Source organism: Carex rostrata, chromosome 24, assembly GCF_964058835.1.
Source record: "Carex rostrata chromosome 24, lpCarRost1.2, whole genome shotgun sequence".
NCBI classification, from domain to species: Eukaryota; Viridiplantae; Streptophyta; class Magnoliopsida; order Poales; family Cyperaceae; genus Carex; species Carex rostrata.
In genome coordinates this window covers 6,753,164-6,778,075 of record NC_135941.1, presented here as the reverse complement: position 1 = coordinate 6,778,075, position 24,912 = coordinate 6,753,164, and the positions used below count along the sequence as shown (strand labels likewise).

General features: G+C 33.1%; 2 protein-coding genes across 3 annotated transcripts in view; both read right to left on the bottom strand.

Moving 5' to 3' along the window:
- Nucleotides 1-714: 714 nt before the first annotated feature.
- SYN4 (sister chromatid cohesion 1 protein 4) lies at nt 715-11,522 on the bottom strand. The gene is made up of 14 exons (XM_078326073.1): nt 10,961-11,522; nt 9,895-10,153; nt 9,441-9,538; nt 9,304-9,353; nt 8,642-8,712; nt 6,952-7,727; nt 6,069-6,545; nt 5,241-5,379; nt 4,502-4,638; nt 3,207-3,922; nt 2,878-2,911; nt 2,410-2,521; nt 1,402-1,531; nt 715-1,184 (listed from the first exon to the last, which is right to left on the bottom strand). Exons 1-14 carry the CDS (start codon nt 11,082-11,084, stop codon nt 1,086-1,088), a joined length of 3,222 nt encoding a protein of 1,073 aa, XP_078182199.1. The 5' UTR covers nt 11,085-11,522; the 3' UTR covers nt 715-1,085.
- Nucleotides 11,523-19,792: 8,270 nt separating this feature from the next.
- Nucleotides 19,793-24,912, bottom strand: part of LOC144575352 (2-alkenal reductase (NADP(+)-dependent)-like) — a 74,298-nt gene continuing 69,178 nt past the window's right edge. Inside the window, exons 2-6 of one of the 2 annotated variants that reach the window (XM_078325448.1) lie at nt 22,315-22,418; nt 22,013-22,190; nt 21,295-21,461; nt 20,761-20,843; nt 19,793-20,304 (exon numbers count right to left, since the gene is read on the bottom strand). In XM_078325448.1, the coding sequence (XP_078181574.1) occupies nt 19,926-20,304; nt 20,761-20,843; nt 21,295-21,461; nt 22,013-22,190; nt 22,315-22,374 (867 nt within the window). In that variant the 5' untranslated portion in view covers nt 22,375-22,418 and the 3' untranslated portion in view covers nt 19,793-19,925. Of the gene's footprint in view, nt 20,305-20,760; nt 20,844-21,294; nt 21,462-22,012; nt 22,191-22,314; nt 22,575-24,912 lie in introns of those variants that run through there. The other variant, XM_078325447.1, reaches the window with a different exon arrangement.

Here is a 24,912-nt window from a genome sequence, read left to right as displayed (position 1 = left end):
GTTTATGCTAATTTCTACTCTAGTTTAAGAGTCGTCCTACTGCAAGCTCCTAATGGAGATAATACTTGTTAAAAGTTTAAAACCCCTCTTCCGTACCAATAACAATTTGGATCATGCAATAAAACACATAAATATTGTGAAAAACAAAATGCTGCTGTCATGGCAAATACCTTGTCTTTTTTTTAGAACTTAGCAGAGGCTGCCAGCAAATACCTCGAGTTATAACAAGTTTATGACCGATTCATGCATTTATATACATATTTGATATTTGTACAAAAACAGAAGTGAAATATGAATGGCAAATACCCTGTCATTACGAGTTATAACAAGTTTATGATTGATACATCATACGTGCATTTGTATACATATTTGCACAACTACAGAAGTGAAATATGGTACCAAATGTTTATGACATTTTCTACTACGCACATGTACATGTATTCATACAAGTCCAAGCGACATCATTCCTTGATTCACTTATACCAGTCAAGCAACAAAAACAACAGTAATATCATACAACTAGCAATTATTAATTCGAAGGAACATTACACGATCATTAGTTATTAATTATTAATTATTAATTATTAATGATGCAAGGGAGCAAAATATATAAACCAAGTGAAAGAATGAGGAAGAGCTAAGCACCAGAAAAATGAACCTCGATGCAAACCCAACGGTAATGAGTTTCCCAGTCCAATAAAAACTAGCAAAATTAGCTCCTATAACCAAATACTTAAATTAAACAGACAAGGTAATGAAAAATCTGAAACATCTTTCACATACGAACCAAATTGCTACTAAACACACAATAGCTGTTTATAATTACTGACCTAACCGAAAATAAGAGAACCACCTACAACAAAAGTTGTCGGATAATTAACTTTACATGGAATATATATACACAAATGATGCCACCTGAATGGTAAGCTTCATTTATACTACAACATGCATAAAACATCTAATTAACTTGACAAACTAAAACTAGGGTTACAAGAAAAGTCGCAGGAGGGAGGTATAAATGACAAGAATAAATTATACTTCCTTTTATCTATGAGTCATATGGTATGGTATGGCCTGATAGTGTATCAGAACTCAGATTGCATAAGCTTTACTCCTGGCTTGACATTCACAAATCCAAATGGAACTTCTTGGTTCACATGGATATAGTCCTTGGTAGTTAGAACCTACAAAACATTTACACAAACAAAAACTACATGAATAAGACCAAAACTAAACCAGCAAACAGTTCACTACATTTTAATGAAGGTCTGAACAATTAAGTAAACACTTACACTAAAAAGGAAAAACAATACTACACTGAAACTGCACCATTTTTTTTTTAAATGGTTGCAAGCCTTGTTTACTCATATGCCTAGAATCATGGAAAAATTATTGACATACCAAAGTTTCAAAGAACATTCTAGAAGCTTCCTTGCGGGACTTCCCAACTAAGAGTTGATCAACAGCGACACTCTTTCTTCCATGCCCTGTCTCTTCATCAAACAAAAGTTTTAGGTACCTACCAACTCCCCTGCAGCGAAACAATTGAATGTCATCTTACAGTTGTAATCACACCAAAAATCATCAACTACCTTGCAACATTTTCCTTAAGTTATTACCATTGCAAAATTCATCCATTGAAATCTCTAATTTCGAAATTAGCAAAAAAAAAAAGGCAAACAAGTTTTGCTTGTATAATATAAAAGAACTAATATTTTTTGTCCCAATTAACCAGAAAAGAATTTCTTCCCCTTCGCAAAAATAAACACTAAGGCATGATCAACAAATGTGGATATTAGCTAATTAAAGGATATAGAGTTAGTAATGATATAGACAACTTCATGAGTGGCACCAATTTTTCCATTTTCTTTCTTTCTTTTTTTTTTTTTTTTTGACAAACACCAATCCATGAGTAATTATTTTGAGGTTCCTTACCATTAGCAAAACACAGTCAGTGATGTTATTGCATATAGCTCCCAAAAATTCTCCTAATTGTAGCAAACTACTATTTTATGTGCTATTGCATTAACACAACTGCTACCAAGGTTATAAAATATAATGGTAATAACAAAAAGAATAAAAAATATGCAAGTTACCCTATAACCCAAAATCTAAATCGATTTCACCTCATTTTATTTTCATTTGGCTTTTAAGATTAACAGAAAAAAAAATTAGCTCATTTGGAGGGGCACATTTGTGAAAATTTAAAGAAAAGTATCCCACATGTTTGCATAACAGTCATGGGCCACTGTCGAATAATCTAAAATCTCAGTTGCCAGTCACAGGAGTGATTAATGCTGGTAGCTATTTGCAGCAGCAAAAGAAATAGTATTTTATTTTTTTGTGGAGAGCTTCCTGACATGCATATGAAAAAATTTATCACTGTAGCAATGTAGGGTATTTTGAAACCTGGTTCTAGAAGACCATCCACTATTGTCGAGTGCCCGAATCTCTCCTGCATCATCGACATCATCATCTCCTTCTTCATGACAGTCAATTTCCTCATCAGCATTTAGAAAATCTGGGAAGCAAACAAAATCAAATGAAGACCAAAATGAGAGAATAGAGTAGTGAACCGCAAGTGCAACCATGGACTTGAAGGCACTGCTCTGATGGTATATATACTCTATTCAAATCTTGTCAAGTGGACATGGTGATAAAATGATTGATGCAGAATAACTTGACTTTAGATGTAAAGGCTTGGTTAATTTATTTAGCATAGTGAACCATGGACTTGAATGAGCAAAATCGCGAAAACAAAATAAACAAAGGTCACATAAGTGCAAAAATGCCCATTTCCTAAAGCACTCTGTCTGTCTGTGTGTGGGTGAGTGGGTGGGCGTGTGAATATAAATAAAACCAAGGATAGAACATTACCTGTATCCACACCTTCTATTGCACTGCAAAAATCCTGTACCCCAAAAAGAACAGACAAAACAAAGCTACCATATTAGCCACTATCAGAAAAGTTGGCCTTAATTAACAAAGAATGGTACGACTGTTTGGGGTGATTTCTTTCATTATTGAGCTATCATTTTGTGTGTGGCTGTGCATGTGTGCATTAGGTGGGGTTGTTTTCTTACAAGGAGGTGGAGGTGCAGATTCTTAACCAAGTATTATAGAAAAAACTTTTTCTACACTTTTATACCCTTTAATCATTGGTCAAGACACATTAAGATTCTCTTGGGTAAGAAAGCTAAACTTACACTGCTCTCCTTCGGTATAAAGTCATTATGCCCCATGCCCTCCATATCAACAAACCCCCCTGCATTAGTTTCTTGCAATACAGAATTCTCCCCTGCCACTGATGTGACATTCCCGTCATTTTCAACCTGTTGATCAGGAAAGAGAAACACTTCTTCTTGCATAACGCCCTCACCTTGAATTAAATTATTCACATTCTCGACACTACCATCCTCAGTAGCAGGATTTTTCTCTGGTTCAAACAACTTATCCATCTCATCTTTCATCTCATCAATGTGTATTAAACCAGATCCACTCTCTGCAAGGTTCTCCTCAGGCACAAGGAGAGGTTCACAGTTCCCTTGGCCGATTTCAGTGCTTCTATCGTTTTTATCCAAATCTGTTGGTACCTCATCAGAAGGTTGAACATGTTCATTGTTGCTCTCCAGTTGTTGCTCTGGTATAAAGTTGTCATTATTGAGCCCATAAAAGGGTTCATCATGTGGCGGAATAATTAGACTTGAGTCGACTGGATATGCATAGGGTGTACCAGCATTGTTGCTGCCTTGTTCCTCAACTGCTGTATGATATGGTGTATATGGTATTTCCTCATTTGTCACCTTAGGAGCATCTGTTTCTAATTCTTTCCCCTTGCCATCTCTTATTAGTTGTTTCAAAGGTTTAAAGATGTCTATCTCGTAAGCTTGGCGTTGTAGTTCACTTAGCTCCTCTGTAGCACCTGGAGAAAAGGAGCAAAATTGAAACCTCCAAACATAAATACAAGTCCACCATATAAGACCAATAAATAATGCTAGATGAGTTTTCAACTTGTACTTGCAACAAACAAACAATTTCCAGTAGCACATGAGAATAAAACAACAACTCTATATAATACTGTAATGAATTATGCACTAGGACAATAAATTATGTAATGAAATTAAAACAATGCTAATCTCACTTTTATGTTGAGTGGTGTTCTTTGGGGTTATTTTGGCTTGACATTCAGATTTTGATTTTGAGTAGTAAACATATCTGGCATAGATCATACATTTAGTCCTCAATTACTGGGAAGTTAAAAGTTTTAAAGCTGTTAAAAATCAATGGTACTGATGCATTTTATATGCAAAATCAATATTTACAACACAGATTTAAGGATCAAGTGAAACTATTTTTAATTCATCTTCAACCAATTGTTTAATTACATACTAAAGCCAGGTGGATATTTTACAATAATGTCTAATTACTTCAGCTGATTCCCGTGCAATCAAGATCAATAGGAAAGAATTTCTAGAGGAGAAAATGAAGTCAAAAGACATACCGCTGAATAATGTTACACTGAAAATCTCATCTTCCAAAGGACCCTTCTCAATCATCCATATCTCAGCACGAGTACATGGAGCCTTCTTCCTCAAACGGCATATGTCTTCTGTATTTATTAATTGCTGACGTATCACACTGAAAAGTGAAGAACAAAAAAATGAGAGGGGGGGGGGGGGGGGGGGGGGGTAGGGAGCAGGAATGCCAGAAATAGAATTTGGAAGCTATTAGCCAAAAACACTAAAACAAAATGAAACATTTACACCAAGAACACAGTACAACTACCATAAAAAAATGAGATGTGTCAAGAGCAACAATAGAAATAACATGCACAGTAACTAATATTCAATGCCTCTTTACTATTAAGAAATATTTTTATTTCATTAAGATCAACTTTTTAAGAATGAGAACATTATAAATATGACCATCATCATCACAAATAACATGAAAAGGATGTTTTTTGGTTTCATGACGAAGTAGATAATAGACATATATCTTCAGTTGTTATTATTATTATCATCATCACTGTCATCTACATTTAGATGGAAATAGAGAAACATCATTTTCCATTCTATTATGACAGAAATCTGGAAAGTAGTTAACAATTGTCTATTGAACCTAGACTTGTATACATCTGTACATAAAACTGATTTTATCCCACAGATATCAATATGCATTAGAAGAAACCAAAACGAAAACATAAATATCCAACATAATAGCAAATGATAAAGAGCATTTACTCTGCATGTAAGACCATGGCATCATCCATCTGCAACTTCCGCTTGTTGATACCTGTCTTAGGTGTCATCTTCTGACGCTTGAGTAAACTCGACTTGTTAGGAGTGGACCCCAAACGCAGTCCTGGGGTCCTCTTGCCAGCTAACAGAGAGAGAGAAATAAATTACAGGTTACAGTTAGTCCAATAAAGGGATGGTGCATAAATGTGCACTCAACTAAAAAAGGATATATTGTACTTGCAAGGAAACCAAACAATTTACTGTATTTTGGTGTTTTATAGTAGAATAATTGCTGTGTTCTTTTTAGGAAAACACTGGTTGTTATGGATGGTAACAAGCTGAATTTGGACTACCATATTATGAGCATCAACTGTCAAGACATTCAGCTAGTTTAGCTACAAGTGATCCTCCATTGGATCAGAGCAATTAGTTTTTCTTCTTTTAAATTTTGCCTGCCATTTCCCAAGTAAACATGCTAGCTATTTACTTGGTAGTTTACCTATTACTACTTATTTTTACTTCATTTCAGTTTATAGTCCCACATGTCAAAAATGAAAGAATATTGAGTTTGTGAAAATTAACTATTGCAAGCCTAACCATAAGGTTCCTAACTAAAAGATGCCATTTTCTGAAAAAAATAAAATAACTTGGATAAACCAAAGAACTCTGGCAGTGGAGCATTGATATCATGAAATGTATGGAGTACGAAAGGACAAAAGATAAAATTAGACAGACTAAAAGGCCACGAATAATTTTGTTTTCAAACAAAAATTGGATAATTAAATTACAATAGAGAAACAACAAATCTAAATGAATAAACAGTGAGATTACCTAGAATAGAAGCCAATACATCATGGTCATCAGTAAGGAAATCACTATTACTCTTCTTAACCCGCTGCCTGCTGGAAACTCTTTCTGTACTACTCTTTTCAAAATGCAACAACAAACTGTCATCTTCCAAAGGCCGTTTCTGGCCAATCAAACTAACTGTCCTGTCAATGCTCCCATCCAACTCTGATACAGCTCTTTCCACTGTAACCTGTCCCAATTCATCAGCTCGATTTGCAGTATCAAATACTGGTTGTTGAAGCACTTTCTCTGGCTCTGGAAATACACTGCTTGTCAACGAGAAAGCCACATTATCCATATTTGGTGTAGTCAACGAGAAAGCCGCGTTATCCATATTTGTTGTTGTCAACGTGAAAGCCGTGTTATCCATATTTGGCGTTTCTTTAAATTGTAGCTGTTCAGGGGTTTGTTCAACCTCCAAATTGTTCATTGCTTCATCATTGCGAATTGTTTCAGCACCTGAAGAGAATACATCGACAGCAACTTAAACAATATAGCTTCCATATTTCACTTTTTATTTATTTTATATTTTATATTTAGATATATGAATATATGATCCCTTAGAGTTTTGTCTTAAGGAGATGGTTTCAGACATTTGGAAATATATTTCCTTGTTAGTTTAGAAGAAAGGTAGGCTCCAAATTATCAGAAGTAACACAAGAGTAAGTTTGAAAGGACAATAACCAATGCAAAAGGGTACACCAATCTAGTGATTAGAAAATGGCTAGTTATCATAAAAGCTAACTTTACAGATAGCAAACCCTGAAGTCCTAAAGGTAGGCTACAAAAATCAAAATTGCAAGATGAAATGTGGATTTGGAGCAATTAAAAAGGTCAGAATACATAATCAGAGTCAGAAAATTACCAAAAAGCCCAACAGTAGAATCTACGGCAGCTTCATTCAAGTTCACCAAATCTGAAGCATTTCCAGGAATCACACCTTCAACAGGCATGTTCTCTTCACCAAACCGGTCAACACACATGTCAGATACCTCACAATTCATATTAGGTGCATCAAAACTTGGTAAAGGCTTTTCAGCATTACCCTCCAAAGCAACCTGTTGAGCAGACTCACAAGCATTCTCAATTCCCTCTTCAGTTGTTGTATTCTCTCCTGCAGAAGCTGCTTTCAAAGCAACAGTGCCATTAGCGGAGCAAGGTTGGAGAAATGGAGCAGAATTATTATCAGCCTTTGGGGCATCTTCATAATTTACAGAAGGCGATGCATCATTGACCCTGGCATGAGCTGTCTCTTCCATTAACCCAGGAGTAGAAGGAGGGGCGCACTCAGTGGTTTCTGGTGAGTGCACCTCATCATGAAAGGGAGTTTCTGGAAAAGGTGTTGCCGGAACCGAAGAGCCATCCATGTGGCTGCCTTGACCTTGAGAGAAGAATATTTCATTAAGGTCGGGGGTCTGTATATTATAAGCAGGTGTCTGTATATTATAAGCGGGAGTCTGTATGTTGTAACCGGGTGTGGCAATGTTGTACCCCGGAGTCTGGATATTGTACCCGCTCCAATTAGAGAGATCTGTGCTAGTTTTGTGATCCTCGTCCTTTTCAGCATTGACAAGTTCGTTTTGATCCTGGTCTAAGTCCATGTTTGTTGGACCTGCTGACGACTGGCCTTGATGAAAGGTACTGTTTGAGAGAAATGTAAAAATGTCAAGATACCTACCACAGTAATTCCTATATAGAGATTTAAAGCCAAGGATTTGTTGACAGTAAATATGGCTTGAACAGCCAAGAGTAGGGGTGTTCAAATGGTTCGGTTTATTTGGTTTTGAACCGAACCGGTAAGATTCGGTTTAAATGGTTCGGTTGTTCGGTTGAATTGGTTCGGTTCGGTTGATTTTGTGACTTAGTTCGGTTTAAATGGTTCGGTTCGGTTTTTATTTCTCAAAACCGATTAAACTGAACCGACCGATTTTATTGATAGGGTCAAGACTTCTAGTATTATTTTGGTTCATTAATCAAAACCGAAGTTTAAATTGGTTCATTAATCAAAACCAAAGTTTAAATTGAGTATTATAGATGTATTGAGTTTTGATTTTTGAGAAAGTTCGGTTCAACCGAACAAACCGAAGTTTAAATCGGTTTAAATGGTTCGGTTTTAATTCGGTTTGCTATTTTAGTTCAGTCGGTTCGGTTGGATTTTCAAACTTCGGTTTTAAGTTCGGTTTGATTATTTTAGTTCGGTTTAAACCGAACCGACCGTTTGAACACCCCTAGCCAAGAGATATTAATGGGCAACACAATTGATTCTCTCCCTCTCTTTCTGAAAACCTCACTTGCTATCTATACATCTCTATGTATATATGTGTTCGCGTGCGCGTGTGTCCATATGGCACCAGCAGCATGCAAATTCATTCTTTTGGTTATGTACTTATTTTGTCCTCATTTGCTTGAAGTATATTAATTAGGATTTACAGGTTGTCTTCGTAGACACGCATATTTTTTTTTTGTCTCAGACAGTTTTATATGGTATGAATAGAAGTACTATTTATATACCACAAAAAGGAAGAAAGGGAAAAAGTTGGAGAGGCTGAGTTTACCCATTATCATCTGAAGGCAGTCGAAATGAAGAATGATCCATTGCTGATTGATCCTTTGGTAAGAATAAATCCTGAGGACAATTAACTCATCAATTTGGTATAAGAAGCATCTTATCTATCTGTTTCGAAAGTAAAATTTATTACGGCTGAAGAGTACATGCTCATAACAAGAGAAGAAGGATTCAAAGGGTAAATTAGATTTTACTACAAAGATAACAGGCCATTTTCAGCCAAGTAGGCCTTGTTTCTTTCAACAGAAGAAAGAAACTCTAAAGGCACTATTCATACTAACCATTAGAGTTACAAAGGGCCCTTGAATTAGTTTACCACAACACAAGACTACTATAGCGATATTAAACAATACTTAAAAAATAAAATTACCATTTTAATATATTAACAATCAGACAATTATAAATAGGCCCAAAAAAAACATCCAATGTTGTCCATAAAAATAAAGCATCAAGCCCGTCCCAACATGTTAAAGAAAACAATGCAGTCCAACAATCAACCAAGTTAACAACAAAAAATGAAATGATTAAGCAGATTTGTTACTAGGTCGACACAGAGAAAAACATAGCAAATAGTAGTCAGTGATATATGAATCCCTAATTCCATACATTTCTTAGTACAACACATAAAGGCTATATGGTCAAATTATTTACCTCTTCGAGATCCAGGCCAAAGTGGGAAGCATTTCCATCACCAAAACGCTCTGCAACACAAAACACAAAAGTTGTTAAATTCTTAATTAACTGTTAGCATCTAAAGGAAAATTTGATGCTTCATGAGGAGTACAAACCATCCAATCCAAACTTTGAAGTTGAGAACTCAGTCTTCTCCAAGTTATCTTGTAGTGTAATCTGCTCTTTAGTGCTAATATGGTGATCGACATAGTCACTGGAACATAGAGAAACTAAATAAATAACAGATGGAGTCTTAATTTATTATCATGGTGGTATTTCATTTGAAGATAATATTATGCCATACGAATGTGCTTTTCTACTAATAAGCACCCTTGCAAACCTTTCGTTGACATGGTATCACTTTGTTATGTTTGCATTTGCTTTTATTTTTTCTGCAATTACTACATATATGATAAATAAATTATAACCCTGGCCTAAAACTAGTAATTTATCACACCATAGCATTCTGCTTTGTCTGATTATACCCATCACGAACTCTGCTGGTTAGCACAATCCATTATGCACAGTCAAGATGCAAAACCTTAATATCATAAATTCAACTCTACTCACCCCTGAAATGCAGAGTCAGGCAGCACGAAATCATCAAGATGGAATGTCTCGGGCAGAGTGATGGAATGGTATGGAGCTGTTGACTCCTCTGGTGGGAGATCAACTGCAGTTGACCTGAAGGCCTGTTTTATCTTCAGCAAGGCCTCACTGCAGTCATGGAACAAATAATTCACCTTGCGGGAGTATATTCTCACCACACCAAGCAAGAGATGGCTCGATAGACGCAAAGCAATTGGCACATCAGGAAAGAGAATAGAATCTGCAGTGGTTAAAATATGTAAGGATGGAAAAATCCATAGATTACTCTCTGACTGAAATCCTGGTCCCCTGTGTATATTTATATGTTACCAAATCATAACATTTGCAAACTATTCTGCATTGATTTTAAGTGTTGCACCATATACGGAAATAATTTCTCTTTCAAGGCTTCTATTTTACTCTCCCTAATAAACAAGGTTCTTTCATAGTCTGATCCTTTGTTTCCTAGAAAATCTCTATTTTTATAAATCAACCAATTTCTCCTTTTGATCATTAAACACAATTTCTCCATATACCTCTCTATCCTTGTAGAAACTATCCTCCATAAACTGTTCCGTCCTCTATCAAATTTGTTTTACCTCATCAAGTTCAGTATCTCAGCAGATTTTTGAATTCTCTCTTTCTAAATAACAACTATATGTATTTTCATCCTCAACAGGTGTATTTCTTTATCTGAGTTTATTTTATCTATTCACAGTTTTTACCACTTGAAATATAACTATCCTGCTATGTTCAGACTTCATTGACTTCGCTTTAATTTGTCCAAAACCTCAATCTTTCTTTTACTAAGACCCAATTCTTGGGTAACCTTTCTTGTATGTTTTACATGGCCATCATATGCGAAAACACTTACTAATTCTGCACAGTCCATCTGTTATGCCGGTTCCCTTAGCAAATAATAGCAACGTTCTATAAAAGGCCATAACTAAGCACATATAAAGTCTTGTTTTTTGAGGTGGGTTAAACAAAATTGAATGGAGCTAGATTTTTAATCCTCAATAAGCTATTGAATTAGAATAAAACTTACCAACAGAAACACCAATGTCAGTATCAGCAACCTGATTCTTCCGCAATTTCCTCTCTAAATGGGCAGCAATCCAAATCGTGCCAAGCGGCCCTTTTTTCGCCAAAATAAACTGAGAATAGAACATTTTGCGGCTGTTACTTCACAGAAAACTCAAATTTTCACAAAACGCCCAAATTCTCATCCGAATCCCTAGTTCAGGAGCTCCCGTCAAATTTTAAGTGAAGGAAGCTCGCTACTAAGTGTTGGAACCTAACTCAATTTGTCTCGTTGGAAACGCAGCGGAGTTGAGTAGAACACCACAGCACGGTACTCCAAACCCTAAGGGAAGAAACCCTAATTGCGACGAAAATTGGAGTTTCAAGCCAAAGTAATTGAAGGGATACTGACGAATTCTAGCCAAGACTGAAGATCTACGATTTCGAGTAAGAAAAGTGTATAAAATTTAAGTGGAGAGAGAGAAGATTGATTCGAAATCTGGGGTTCGTTTGAAGTTCACGAAATCGAAACCGGGCTACTCTCCTTCTCTCTCCCCTCCCTAATAGTCAAAATAGGTTGACTATACAAAAACTCGGTTTATATTAGGACAGTATACACCATCAAACAGTTGGGACCTGGTAATTAATATGAGATAATTTATTGGTCAACATTTCCCGTACAGTTTGCTCCGTGTCTTACAGAATTTCTAACAGCGAGTGTGACTGGAAAATTTTGAATCAATCTCCCAAATCTCAACCCTCAGTTAAAAGTAGTTGTTATTGTTCCGTCCCCAGTTCAAATTTATAAAATAGCATCTTTTATTATACAAAAATAATTATTGTTATTTTATGCAGATTTAATTTAAAAAATAACATCTTTTTATCCCCTGAAGTAATTTAAAAATTCTAAACCATTCAAAAATGAATTCTGATACAATCTCCGCACCTCAATTCCCGCATTTATCCCCGCACTAACTTCCACAACTATTGTAGGGACCATTAAATCATTAATAAAAGACAATTATTTAACATGAAGCATTAAAGTATTTATCTGGAATGTATAAGTATTAATCCTTATGTAATGAATTCTATTTATGTAAGCAGAAAAAAGTCCATCAGTTATCCAGTGCAAAATTTCTTTTTTCTCTGTATCGTCCCCACACTACGAAGGACCACTAAATAAACATCAGGGTCCAAACTTCATAGGGATAAATACTTGCCGATACAAAAAAATGAATATTTTATTCTTGAACTTGTCAACAAGTAATGTATCTTCATGTTATAAACAATGATAAATAGTTAAATACTTATCAGGCATAATGATAAATACTTGTCATAAATAATGATAAGTATTTTCTTGAACATCAATAACAGATAAACATTTATTTCTAAATATTTTAATTGCAACTTTCAGTAAAACATCTATGACTTAAATAAATTAGATGAATATTTTATGATACATTGATAAATACTTGCCAATACAAAAATGAATACTTTATGCTTGAACTTACTAACAAGTAATGTTTAATCAAATCAATGTATCATTATGTCAGAAATAATGATAAATAATTGTCATACATAATGATATATACTTGTCAAGACATAATGACAAATACTTTGTTGAACATCAATAAACATATAAACCTTTATTTCTAAATATTTTAATTGCAACTTTCAATAATACATATATGACTTAAATAGATTAGATGAATATTTTATGTTACATAGATAAATAATTGACAAGACAAAAAATGAATACTGTATTCTTGAACTTGCCAACAAGTCATATTTAATCAACTCAATGTATCATAATGTCAGAAATAATAACAAATACTTGACAGACATAATGACAAGTCATGTTTAGCATGGACAGTATAATTTAATTCAAAAGTTAGTTAAGGCAGTTATTAGCGGGACCATTGGCAGTTGAGGAAGTTAATATTTGATAATGATAGTGCGGGGAAAAAGTGGAGACAGAAGTGAAGGAAATAATATAATTCTTCTTCAAAATAAATGGTTTTCTATCTATTTAAAAAGTGAGTAAAAGAATTAGGAAGCGTCTAATTGTCCACAGACCTTTGTCCACCATTTGTCTACAGATTTGACTTGCGCGAATACTGTAAAATTACTTCTACATGTTGTATAATTATACAATATATCACATAAAATATATCAGTTAATCACAAAACATCCAGCAACTATTTGAAGTGGTCTCATGATAGTTAGAAACAGATTGCAACTTGCACAACAGGACAAAAAATGTACTTTCAAACTGTACTTTCAGAAATAGCAGTTATAGGAAGTTATTGGCAGTTAGTGTTAGTTATTAGCAGTTATTTTGACAAAAAACGTGATAAAAATGCAAAATTAAATTTTTCGATTATTTTTTTTATTCTTTTTTCTTGATTTAATGAACACACAAATAAATCATCAAAATAATGAATACTGTAAAATTGCAGTCATACAAAATTCACAGATGAAAACGATAAAATATAATGTTAAAAAATATTAATTTTCAATATTGTAAAAATATAAAGTTATACTGTAAAAATAACATGTAAAAACTATAAATTTTTAACAATGTAAAATTAGCAGATGAAAATGATTAAATAAATTTAAAAAGTATCAATTTTCAATACTATGAAATTGTAAACTTAAAATGTGAAAACAAAACGTAAAAACTATAAAATTTCAATAATGTAAAATAAGCAGATGAAAATTATAAAACAAAATGTAAAAAATACAAAAATTTAATATTATAAAATTGTCAACTTAAACTATAAAAATGAAACATACAACCTACAAAAACCAATACTATAAAATTGATATATCTAAACTATAAATCAATTGCATATATACAACATCCAGAACATTCAAAATAAAAAGTCAAAAAATAAAAACAACAATATTGTAAAATAACACATCTTAACTACAAATATAACAATTTCAAACTGTAATACACAATTGCTCAACAAAACACATAAGTTCAACACATCCATAATATTCACCACACAATACTAAACATAAGTATATCATTCAACATCCAAAATAGTATCAAACAAACTATGGAAAAATAAATTTCTACATTAACAAACTCCTGTGAACATTGTTGGGATAAGTAAGAAGCTTTATCACAAGAACCACACGTTCTTTCGAGATATCATCATGCATACAAATAAAATAAACAATGTAACAAATTGGATTTATTACATGTAGGTATTGTAAAAGTAAAACTGTGAACTATATCATATAAAACATTCTATGTATCATGTAAAACAGTGAACTATATCATGTAAAATTGTGAACTATATATTGTAAACCTGTAAACATCAATAATAATAGATACTATAAAATAGTGTATATATCATGTAAAAATGTGAACTATATCCTATAAAAATACTCTACATATTTCACCAGATCTGAAGTGGTATATGTTAATTGACTACTTCAAAGTCGACAAAATCCTGTCGTGTTCTTCTTTCGAATGTGAAATTGAATACTGTAAAATAAAATATAGAATCATGTAATTTTGTACATCAGACAATTCAAAACAACGACATAAAGAAAATGAACTATGCATTTCAAATCAGACCATCAGATAATAAGAGATTTGTTATTGAACAATAAATGATACAATTAAAATTCAAATCAATGTTCATATAATGCATACACGCCTGAGACTATATCAATTCAAATGAAACTTCAATAGAAGCAAGGAAATCATGATTATCAATTCAAATCAATAGAAGGAACAAAACTTAAATAAATTAGTAAATAAACAAGTTGTTTTGAATACTGTAAAACCACAAGATGCATATTGTAAAACTACAAAGTGAATACTGTAAAATAACCCAATTATGCTCCAGATCGTCTCGCTCTTATCTCTTCTCCAGATCGCCTCGCTCTCATCTCTCTCCACTAGATCGTTCCTCCAGATCGCCTCTCTTAGATCGTCTCTCTCCATTAGAATCTAAGAGAGATGAGAGCAAATGATGAAGATCAGAGATGATTCGTCGTGTTCTTCTTTCAAAAATGAAATCAAATATTGTAAAACAAAATATCAAATTCTGTAAGTTTTTAAATCAGAAAATTCAAATCGACGACATTACGAGAACTATTTATATAATTTTGAATTCAAATATCAAATTTAGAGAAGAACAAGGTGAATATAAAAAAAAACTCGTAGATGAGTACATCAAAACCAAAACCAATTGAAGCCTATTTAAAATATAAAGGTTCATTGTGAAATTTGTCTCAAGACTGCAACTAGCAACTCAGATCTCATTCTTGGATTCTACTTCCTATTGCATTGAATGATGGATGCTACCAAGGCTTTCAAAAAAAATGCATTGAATGATGGATCTGAATTCGCATCAGTTAAATCAATGCAAAAAGACTAGATCTAAAGTCAGGGGTTAATGGCCAGTGAGCAGCTTTTTTTTCACACAAGTTGAAATCACCTCCAGCACATGAAGTGTCCAACTCAGATCCCACCCATAAATGATTTCAATTCGTACTAATTCTACCTCAAAAGTTCCTCCAAATTCATAGCAAGGATCCGCACGCGTCGGGCGTGGGAGAGGATGACCACTTTCGTCTTCATTGGATTGATTAGCATGATGACTTAGAGTCAGTCTCACACTGAAATGATGGATTCGAATCCAACCGTTGATTACCAACGAGAATGTAGGCACACGAATTGATTTATTTTGTCGAACTGTTGAGGAGGACGTTGACGACGACGGCCGGACCGGTCAGAGATGGCCTGATCGGAGCATTGGCTGATCTGACGATGATGATTGGTTTTGGTGAGGAGGAAATGGACACTGAAGTAGTGACGGTGCTAAAATTTTAGAAAATAATAAATAATGTGTGTTAGAGAGAAGGAGATCTCGGAGGAAGATTATTAAATAGGTGAAATTTGAAGATCGACAGTTAAAAGCAGTTAAGAAGCCTATCCAAATATTTGTGGACAAATGGTGGACAAAGGTCTGTGGACCATAACCTTTTCTCAAAGAATTATTAAAAATATAAAATTTTGTATGTAAATATATTTTCATATAAAAATAATATTAATAAACAGTTTAGATTGATTGTTTGAACTTTAAAAATGAATATGAATTAACCAAATTGCAATATGTACAATACTGTAGCCTCACTCGAAAAAATTTGTCTCACGAGTAATGTGAATCTTTTACTGTAAAGTCAAAAGAGTTAATCGATTAAAACAAAATTAATGCAACAAAATGATCACGAATGATCAAAAATAAATATTTAAATAGTGTTTATCGCGTCATAACAGAATGGCTAAAAAAACGATAATATGTCCATATAGCGCCATTATAATGCGAAATAGCACTGATAATATCATGACTTTTATGGTCTGAAAACGCTATAGCGAGTGCTACTATAGCACTCTATTTAGAACCCTGATCAAAACAAAATTTGGACTTGTAACATTTTTTTTTCCGATTCTAATTGTACGAGAAGTGATTTCAGATGTATGCCGCGAAAATAACTCGCGGTTCTGGGAAAACCAATCCTATGAGAACAACTTGTAAAACTGAGTTGAGATGATTCTTTTGTCTCTGAAGGAAAGTGCTTATGGTAGGAAGTCCGATCTCTTTATCAGGACCTAGGTCAAGTTAGGATTGAACTAGAGACTTTTCTTTCTACTTTACTAGTGTAGAAATTAGGGATGTTTATCTGTCCGATTTGTTTAAAGAGAAAAGGTCTTTGTCCATAGACCTTTGTCCACTATTTGTCCACAATCTTATCCACTCTCTGGTTCAATTGTCTTTAACGACCTTTGTCTCTATTTCATTTTCCTACAATTCCTTACGCAAGTTGCAAAACTTAGTCTCCATCTCTCTCTTGCTTGCGGGGTGTCATTCTTTTGCAGTGGTGACACACCAGTCCACCGTTCGCCGGTGCCGAGGAAGATCTAGACTCGACCTGCCGACTGCCTTTCCTCCGACGGCCTCCCCTCAACGGCCTTCTCTCTGACAGATCTCCAACCTGATTCTTGAATCCATCGTGCGGCACTTAATTCTTGGCCGCTTTAAATTTCCACCTATTCATATTTTTTTTCTTATTCGTATTTTTTTCTTTGTTTCCATAAGGCGCTACTTTTTATGAATTATTCTATTCAACTTCGTGGAAATATGAACTATATGCAATCTTACTGGCAGGATTACGATCACATCTGAGCCTCTTATTAGTGGAAATCTGAATCATTATATTGAACCGACGGTGATAGGATCTGATCCCGATTACGATTGCATCTTACTTTGAAGCTGATCTAATCTGTTCTAAAAGATTAGTTGTCGATTTCATCTGATTTTGTAAATTTTTTATCTTAATGTCTAATTTAAATTTTTTTTATTTTGAATTTGATATTTGAATTCAACATTACATAGATCGATTTTGTAATGTCATTTTTTGATTTAAGAACTTAAATGATTCGATATTTTATTTTACAATATTCGATTTCATTTTCAAAAGAAGAACACGACGAATCATCTCTGATCTTCATCATTTGCTATTTGGATTGAAGAGCAGCGGCGAAAATCATTTGCGATTTGACAGATATATTTGTGTGCTGAATATTATGGTTGTGTTAAACAGATGCTTTTGAACTGTTATTTTTTGTTGAATAATGATGTATTATAGTTTGTAATTGTTATCTTTGTAGTTAACATAAGTCAGTTTACAGTATTGAAGTGTTATAGTTTTTATTTTTTTCACTTTTTTATTTTTTATGTTTTGGATGTTGTATACATTCAATTGGTTTATAGTTTACATCTACCAATTTTACAGTATTGACATTTTGTAGTTTGTACGTTTTGTTTTTATAGTTAATAATTTTATAGTATTGAAATTTTATATTTTTTACATTTTTTTATCGTTTTTATCTGCTAATTTTGCATTATTGAAATTTTATAGTTTATACATTTTGTTTTCATAGTTTAAGTTCACAATTTTACAGTATTGAAAATTTATATTTTTTAAATTGTATTTAATCGTTTTCATCTTCTAATTTTACAATATTGTAAATTTATAGTTTTTACCTTTTGTTTTCACAATTATAGTTGACTATTTTACAGTATTGAAAATTCATATTTTTTAAATTTTGTTTAATTGTTTTCATCTGCTAATTTTACAATTTCGTAAATTTATAGTTTTTATCTTTTGTTTTCACAGTTTAACTTGATAATTTTACAGTATTGAAAATTAATATTTTTTAACATTTTATTTTATCGTTTTCATATGTAAATTTTGCATGTTTGCAATTTTATAGTTTATACATTTTATTTTTACAGTTGAAGTGGTCTATTTTACAGTATTCATTATTTTAATGATTTATTTGTGTGTTCATTAAATAGAGAAAAAAGATAAAAAAATTATTCGAAAAATTTAATTTTGCCTTTTTATCATGTTTTTTGTCAAAATAACTGCTAATAACTAACATTAACTGCCAATAACTTTCTATAACTGCAATTTCCGAAAGTACAGTTTGAAAGTATATTTTTTTGTTCTGTTGTGCAAGTTGTAATCTGTTTCTAACTATTATGAGACCACTTCAAATAGTTGTTGGATGTTTTGTGATTAACTGATATATTTTATGTGATATATTGTATAATTATACAGTATGTAGAAGTAGTTTTACAGTATTCGCGCAAGTCAAATCTGTGGACTAATGGTGGACAAAGGTCTGTGGACAATTAGATGCTTCCTTGTTTAAAAGCAAGATAAAATAGTTAAATTACAATTTTATCCGCTTTTCAACAATACAACCGAACCAAAAAAAACTGAATCTAACAAATTGAACTAAATTTTGGTGTATTCGGTTGAACGAACATAAGAAGATTACTCATAAAAGTAAATATTTATGTTAATTTTTTACTTTTTTTAAGATGGATTGTAAAATTTTGTTTAGTTCGGTCTAACTGATTTTAAACCGAACCAAACAATATACATTATATTGTAATTTTTAAATTTTTTTAACTGTTTGGTTCGGACAGAGTTAAATTTTTTGATTAGTTCAGTTAACCGGTTACAAAATTCTAAAACTATTAAACTAGTTTTTTAAATGAACCGAACCGATCTATTTAACTGAAAAACCAAACTGTTTAATCTTAACTCTCTTGATTCGATTTAAAAACCGATTAAATCGATCAGATGAACACCTCTAGTAGGAACTGAGTAGTTTCCTATTGGCGGATCACCAACGGGTTTCCTCTCAACCAAAAAAAGTTTCCTATTAGTGGGGGATATCATCATATCAAATATAAGAAACAGGGAAAGACAGTAGGGGTAGGTGCAAAAGCCCAGTATGGAGGTTGTTTAAAGTGGATCTCGGGCTTAATATTATCAACTTAATGCATCTTGCTGCCTACGGGCCTGATCCATGCAAAAAAAAGCAAATAAAAAAAAAATGTGTATGCATCTTTGTTAGCAAGCAGGTCGTGTACAAGAGAAAACGAAGCTCTGTAACCACTCCATGATTTAAATTTTTTAATTATGTAGATTAAAATTAAACTGTATTTTTATTTTCTTAAAGTTCTTATATAATTCACTTCACTTGTAAATTATTACATGTGTGCTTGTAACTTAATGATTAAAATTCCAATTTGTTATTGAATTTGTTATTGTGAAGATATGAGTTTAAGCGAAGATACGAGTTCAAGTCCGATCATGTATATGCATTTTAAATTTTAGTCCTTTCTATCTAAATTTTTTTTCTAGTTCTATCCCTGCTAGCAACGATTAAAAACCCAAAACTTAGCTTGAAGAATTGAAGAACTATTTGGTTATATAATTCATTCATCAATACACAAATACTGGGAATCCAAGGTGGAGATCAATAAGACCATGCTTTATTGCTAGAAATCGTCTACACATGGTAAAAGAAATGGATAACACTTGAAACTAAAATGATTAGGTACAACTGTTCATCTTAGCGTTGCAAAAGACTTTTTAATTCGTTCTTACTCTTTTGCAACGCACACCACCTGTTTGCCCACATTTCTACCACTAAACAACCCCACCAGTGCACCCGGTGCACTCTCCAATCCCTCACTGACATCTTCAATGTAAGTTATCTTCCCTTCCTTGTAATATGCTTCAACACAATCTAAAAACTTTGGATAAAGGTGGAGATAATCGCTCTGTAAAAATCCCTTGATATTCACGCGGTTTTTGACAATAGCGAAAAGATTATGTATCCCTTGCATATCAGAGAAAGAGTGCTGAGAGACCATCCCGCAAACAGCTATACGTCCATGCACCCTCATATTGGCCAATGCCGCATCAAGCATGGGTCCGCCTACATTGTCAAAGTAAATGTCTATTCCTTGTGGAAAGTACCTGTAAGTGAATATTGAAAACATTAAATTACCGGCAATAATATCTCATTTTAGCCATCTTATTGTTTTGCTAGCTTGGCTGTCAATAAGTCTTAATTGGTATATAATTTTTGTCTACTCAACATCTTTTATAGAGAATTTAGATGCATTATTTATTTGGCACCGTCATCTGAACATTTCCTGCTAATTTTGTCAAAGGCCCATAATAATAGCCACCAGATACAAAATTCTTTCAGATGTGATGGTCCTAAGAGGCGTTTTGAGCTAGAAATAAGAAACCATAAAAATTGAATATACCCTTTTGTTTGATAAATACTGTGTGATTTTAATGTAGTATACTTTTGGCCAGAGTGTACTTTTCTCTGACCTGAAAGCTGCTTTGTAGGATAAAGAGACTACTTCCTATGAATAAATCAGTTATAGGTATTAGTATAACGGGCTGAGGAAAATCACCAACCTTTTCAATGTGGCTTCTAGATCAGACTCCTCTTTGTAGTTGAAAGCCTCATCAAATGATAGTTTGTTCTTTAGAAGTTCTACCTAAGTAAAATCACACAAGAAGGAAGTCAGAAAAACCCAATTATAACTGTCAGTAATGCAAAGAAAAATTCAGAACTGTCAGAAAAACCCAATAAAACAAGAAAAGAACTGTCACTAGGAGACCAATACCAGTTTACGGTCTGACATGGTAGCATTACCCATCAATTTGCAATAAACAAACACTAGCCCAATTAAATCTGAACAATGAAAATTTGCCTATAACTAAGGTTATTTTTACCTCAGTTAGGCCGCCCCTAATTGTACAATTGTGCCTTCAGCAAGGAATCTATATTTTTAACCCATTTGTCCTTAATTTCCTCTCAATTATGCAAGAACCAACCAACGCCTATAAGGCATTAAGTTTTGATGTACAACATAATTGCAGATCTCAAAAATGTATATGATGTTGATAAGAGGAGATTTTAGTTAATCCTAAGTTAAAAAGGACAACCTTCTGTTTTGAACCGGCACTTCCAACGACATAACAGCCATGAAGCTTTGCTAACTGACCCACGATCTGACCAACTGCACCTGAAGCAGCTGAAACAAACACAAAATCTCCTTTCTTGGGCAAACATACCTCATGGAACCCTGCATAAGCAGTAAAACCTGGCATGCCTACACCAAATTGATAGAACTTTAGTGGGAGACTGGGAGCTATAAGTAATTAGTTTATTGTCCATATTTCAAATGACACATGTACTTCCAAGGAACATTCAAAATGGTTTGGGTTATAGCAAGTATCAATCTGTCAGCCTAGGTTTAGGAAATGAGGTTTTTAAAATGTTGAATGTTTTGCTTACAACTTTAACAAGCCCATTTTTCATTCCTAAGCTTGATTAATATAAAATCAAGGCTGGTAGATTTCCATGTTGGTTTGTAAATTCTAATCTCAATTTTAATGGTGGGTACTTTTGCAGAATATTTTAAAGAAATAAAAGAGCGCCACACGTGCGAGAAAGGTCGAGTGATTATGTGCAGAAATAAAATTCAGGAGTACTTTGCAAATGGAACAATTTTCTACAATTGTAATGTTGGATACCAGTACATACTTGTATTGAATACCGAAATCATTAATAGTACATTAGTACCAATTTTTTTTTTTAAGTACTGTTAAGAAAATGCAATCAGTCAATCAACTAATTTTCTCCACAACTTAAGGTACTTACCAAGGAGTCCAAGATAGTAGGAGAGTGGAAGGTCAGTATTCACAATTTTTCTCAGCTTGTCAGTACTACGGATCAAGCTGTACTCTTCCCAACCTGTTATCCCAGAAACCAGGTCTCCTTTACTGAAATTGGGATCAGTAGAGTCGATCACTTTGCACACTCCAAACCCCTCTATTACCTTCAAAAGAAGAATTTTAACAACTGACAGAATTAAACCTACATCCTTTTTGTACAAACAATATTCACAACAAATAAGATCAAGCTATCAATAAAAAAGAGGATGAAGTAATAGAAAAATGTACCGATCCGGGCTGGAAGGGAGGGATGTAAGATTCGTAGTATTCTCGCATCCGATTTCTCATGTATGGATCGCAAGAGAGGTACAAGTTTTTCACTAACACTGCTCCTTTCGCCTCTTCTGGTACTTGAAGAACTATTTTGTCTCCTCCTTTGACCTCCATGTCTGTCTCCTTCGGAGCTCCCGTTATAAACCATTTGAGCACAATTTTTCTGTTTTCGACCTCCATTGTTTTTCGAGAGTAAAAGAGAGAAAAACTTGGTTTCTGTTTAAAGGAGGATACTTGTTTCTGTTTAATATCCTCTGAGGTAATATAATATTTCTGTTTAGAACCCAACTGTAAGATCAGAAATGGAATGATCACGTCCCTTTAATATTCCTGAGGATTCTAATCGGACGGTCCGATCTAAGCAGAAATATTTTGTTACCTCAGGTGATCGCCGGTCACATTAACAAAGAGAAAGAAGCTTGTATTTTGAAAACAGAAAAAGAAACGTGATTCTGACTCGAGCACTTACATATTTTTCAAAAAGCCCCTGAATAATTAACACGTTGTAATTTGGGCGAAAATTAATTATATTTGTTAATTTGTTATGAGAATATTACATGCGAAAAGCATTTAAAATTTTCAATGACCTAGTGGCTGGATTTTTTTTAAAAGCCATAAATAAAAAATAATATTTTACTAAACCAACTTGATTGCTTTGGTTTTTATAAAAGCAATAAGAATCGAAATGCCATTTCGGTCTGATTTTTTTTTTTGGGACGAAATGATATTTCGGCCCGAGCCATTTTCACAGATTTCGATAAAAAAAAGATGGTAAAACTTGTGAAAATACCTCGGACCGAAATGACATTTCAGTTCCGGAAAAAAATTCAGACTGAAATGATATTTCGATCACAAAAAAAAAAATTCAGACCGAAATAAAATTTCAGTTCCAAAAAGAAAATTTTTTGGACTGAAATAATATTTTGGTTCTTATAAATTTTTTTTATGGTTTCATAAAAATCAAAGCTGATTAGGTAAAATATTATTTTTTATTTATGGTTTTTAAAAAAATTCTAGTGGCTGTGCCGTAATGTTTGACGATCGAGTTGATATCTCCTGTGTTTGACCAGTCTTGTCAATTAAGAGCAATTTTATACACACAAAAAAAAAAATTGAGAGTAATTTAAGAAAAAAAAAGAAACTCTTGAATAACTTGAAATTTGATAATTAAGCTTTTTTTTTTAACTTAGAATCAATCGAACTATTGGACTTCTATTAGCTAATTTGTCGGCGATAATGAAAAATTATTTAAAATAGTATTGACAATTAAATTTAGTTATTAATTCATTGATAGCCAATGTTCTTAATAGCGCGCTATAGCGACACAATAGCGTTTTTGGACCTTAAACGCTACGCTATGAATAAAAGTGCGTTATTTTAGCTACGACCGCTATAGCAGTAATAGCGGTCCGCTATTTGCACTACACGCTACGCGCTATAGTACACACTATGCTACATGGCCTTTTATATAAAGACCCAAACTAAAAAATTTATTTTATAGATAATTTTTTTCAAAATCCATATTGATTTGGCTTGTAAATAGAAAAATATAGATAGTTTATTTCATGATGTCTATGTTTTTTTTAATAAAAAATATATAATTTATGCCATAATGCTTAGGTTATTTGAATGGAAAAGTTAAATAGTTTATGATATTATTAGTGATATTTTGAATAGTAATTTGGACTTTATACTGGTTCAATATGAATATTCTAATTCCTTAATAAATTTTGTGTTACTTATTGCTCTATAAGACTTTAGATAACGTTGATAATTAGTAGAAATGTAAAATATAATTTAAAAAAAAACGTTATGTAGGATAGCTTTTGCTATAACTACACTATTCGCAATAGCTTTTTTTTCTAGCATTTCCGCTCTGACGCAATAATTGTTATTTAAAACCTTGATATTATATAGACGAATGAACTCATTGCAGGAATGGAATCCCAGGCACCCAGCTCAGATAGCCAAGTTGTGCACTCCACTGATGAAGAATGATACAGCTTTTGAAGCATTGATTTTGCATGGCTGTTATCTATTTTATAGCTTCCATCTATCTCCTGTAATTAAAATTTTGCAATTTTTTTTTGGGAGCACCTAGCTATCCTTCGTAACAATTCTCTATTTATCCCCCAATTATTAACTACTTGAATAACTACTAACTACCTAAGGGGATCACTTACTATTTGGGGACCATATAATATTTAAAAGATTTTACAACTGGCGCGCGCAAGTATTCATCTATAATGCATTAAGTATTAATCTATAACACATCAAGTATTCATCACTAAGATATCAAGTATTTTAAAAACAAAAAATGGACACGTTTTTAGAGTTTTTTTTTCTCCGTTCAATGTAATTAATATTTCTAACGATCGGTGAGAAATTTTTCAAATTTAAAACCACGAATGTTTTCTACATAATTTTATCTTTCAAATTAGATCCATGACGACATACTTTCGAGTTATCCGTTACACAAGTATTCATCCTCATTGTGCAAGTGCAAATATAAAAACTTAACACATCACTCATCCATTTTTTACACGTTTTTAG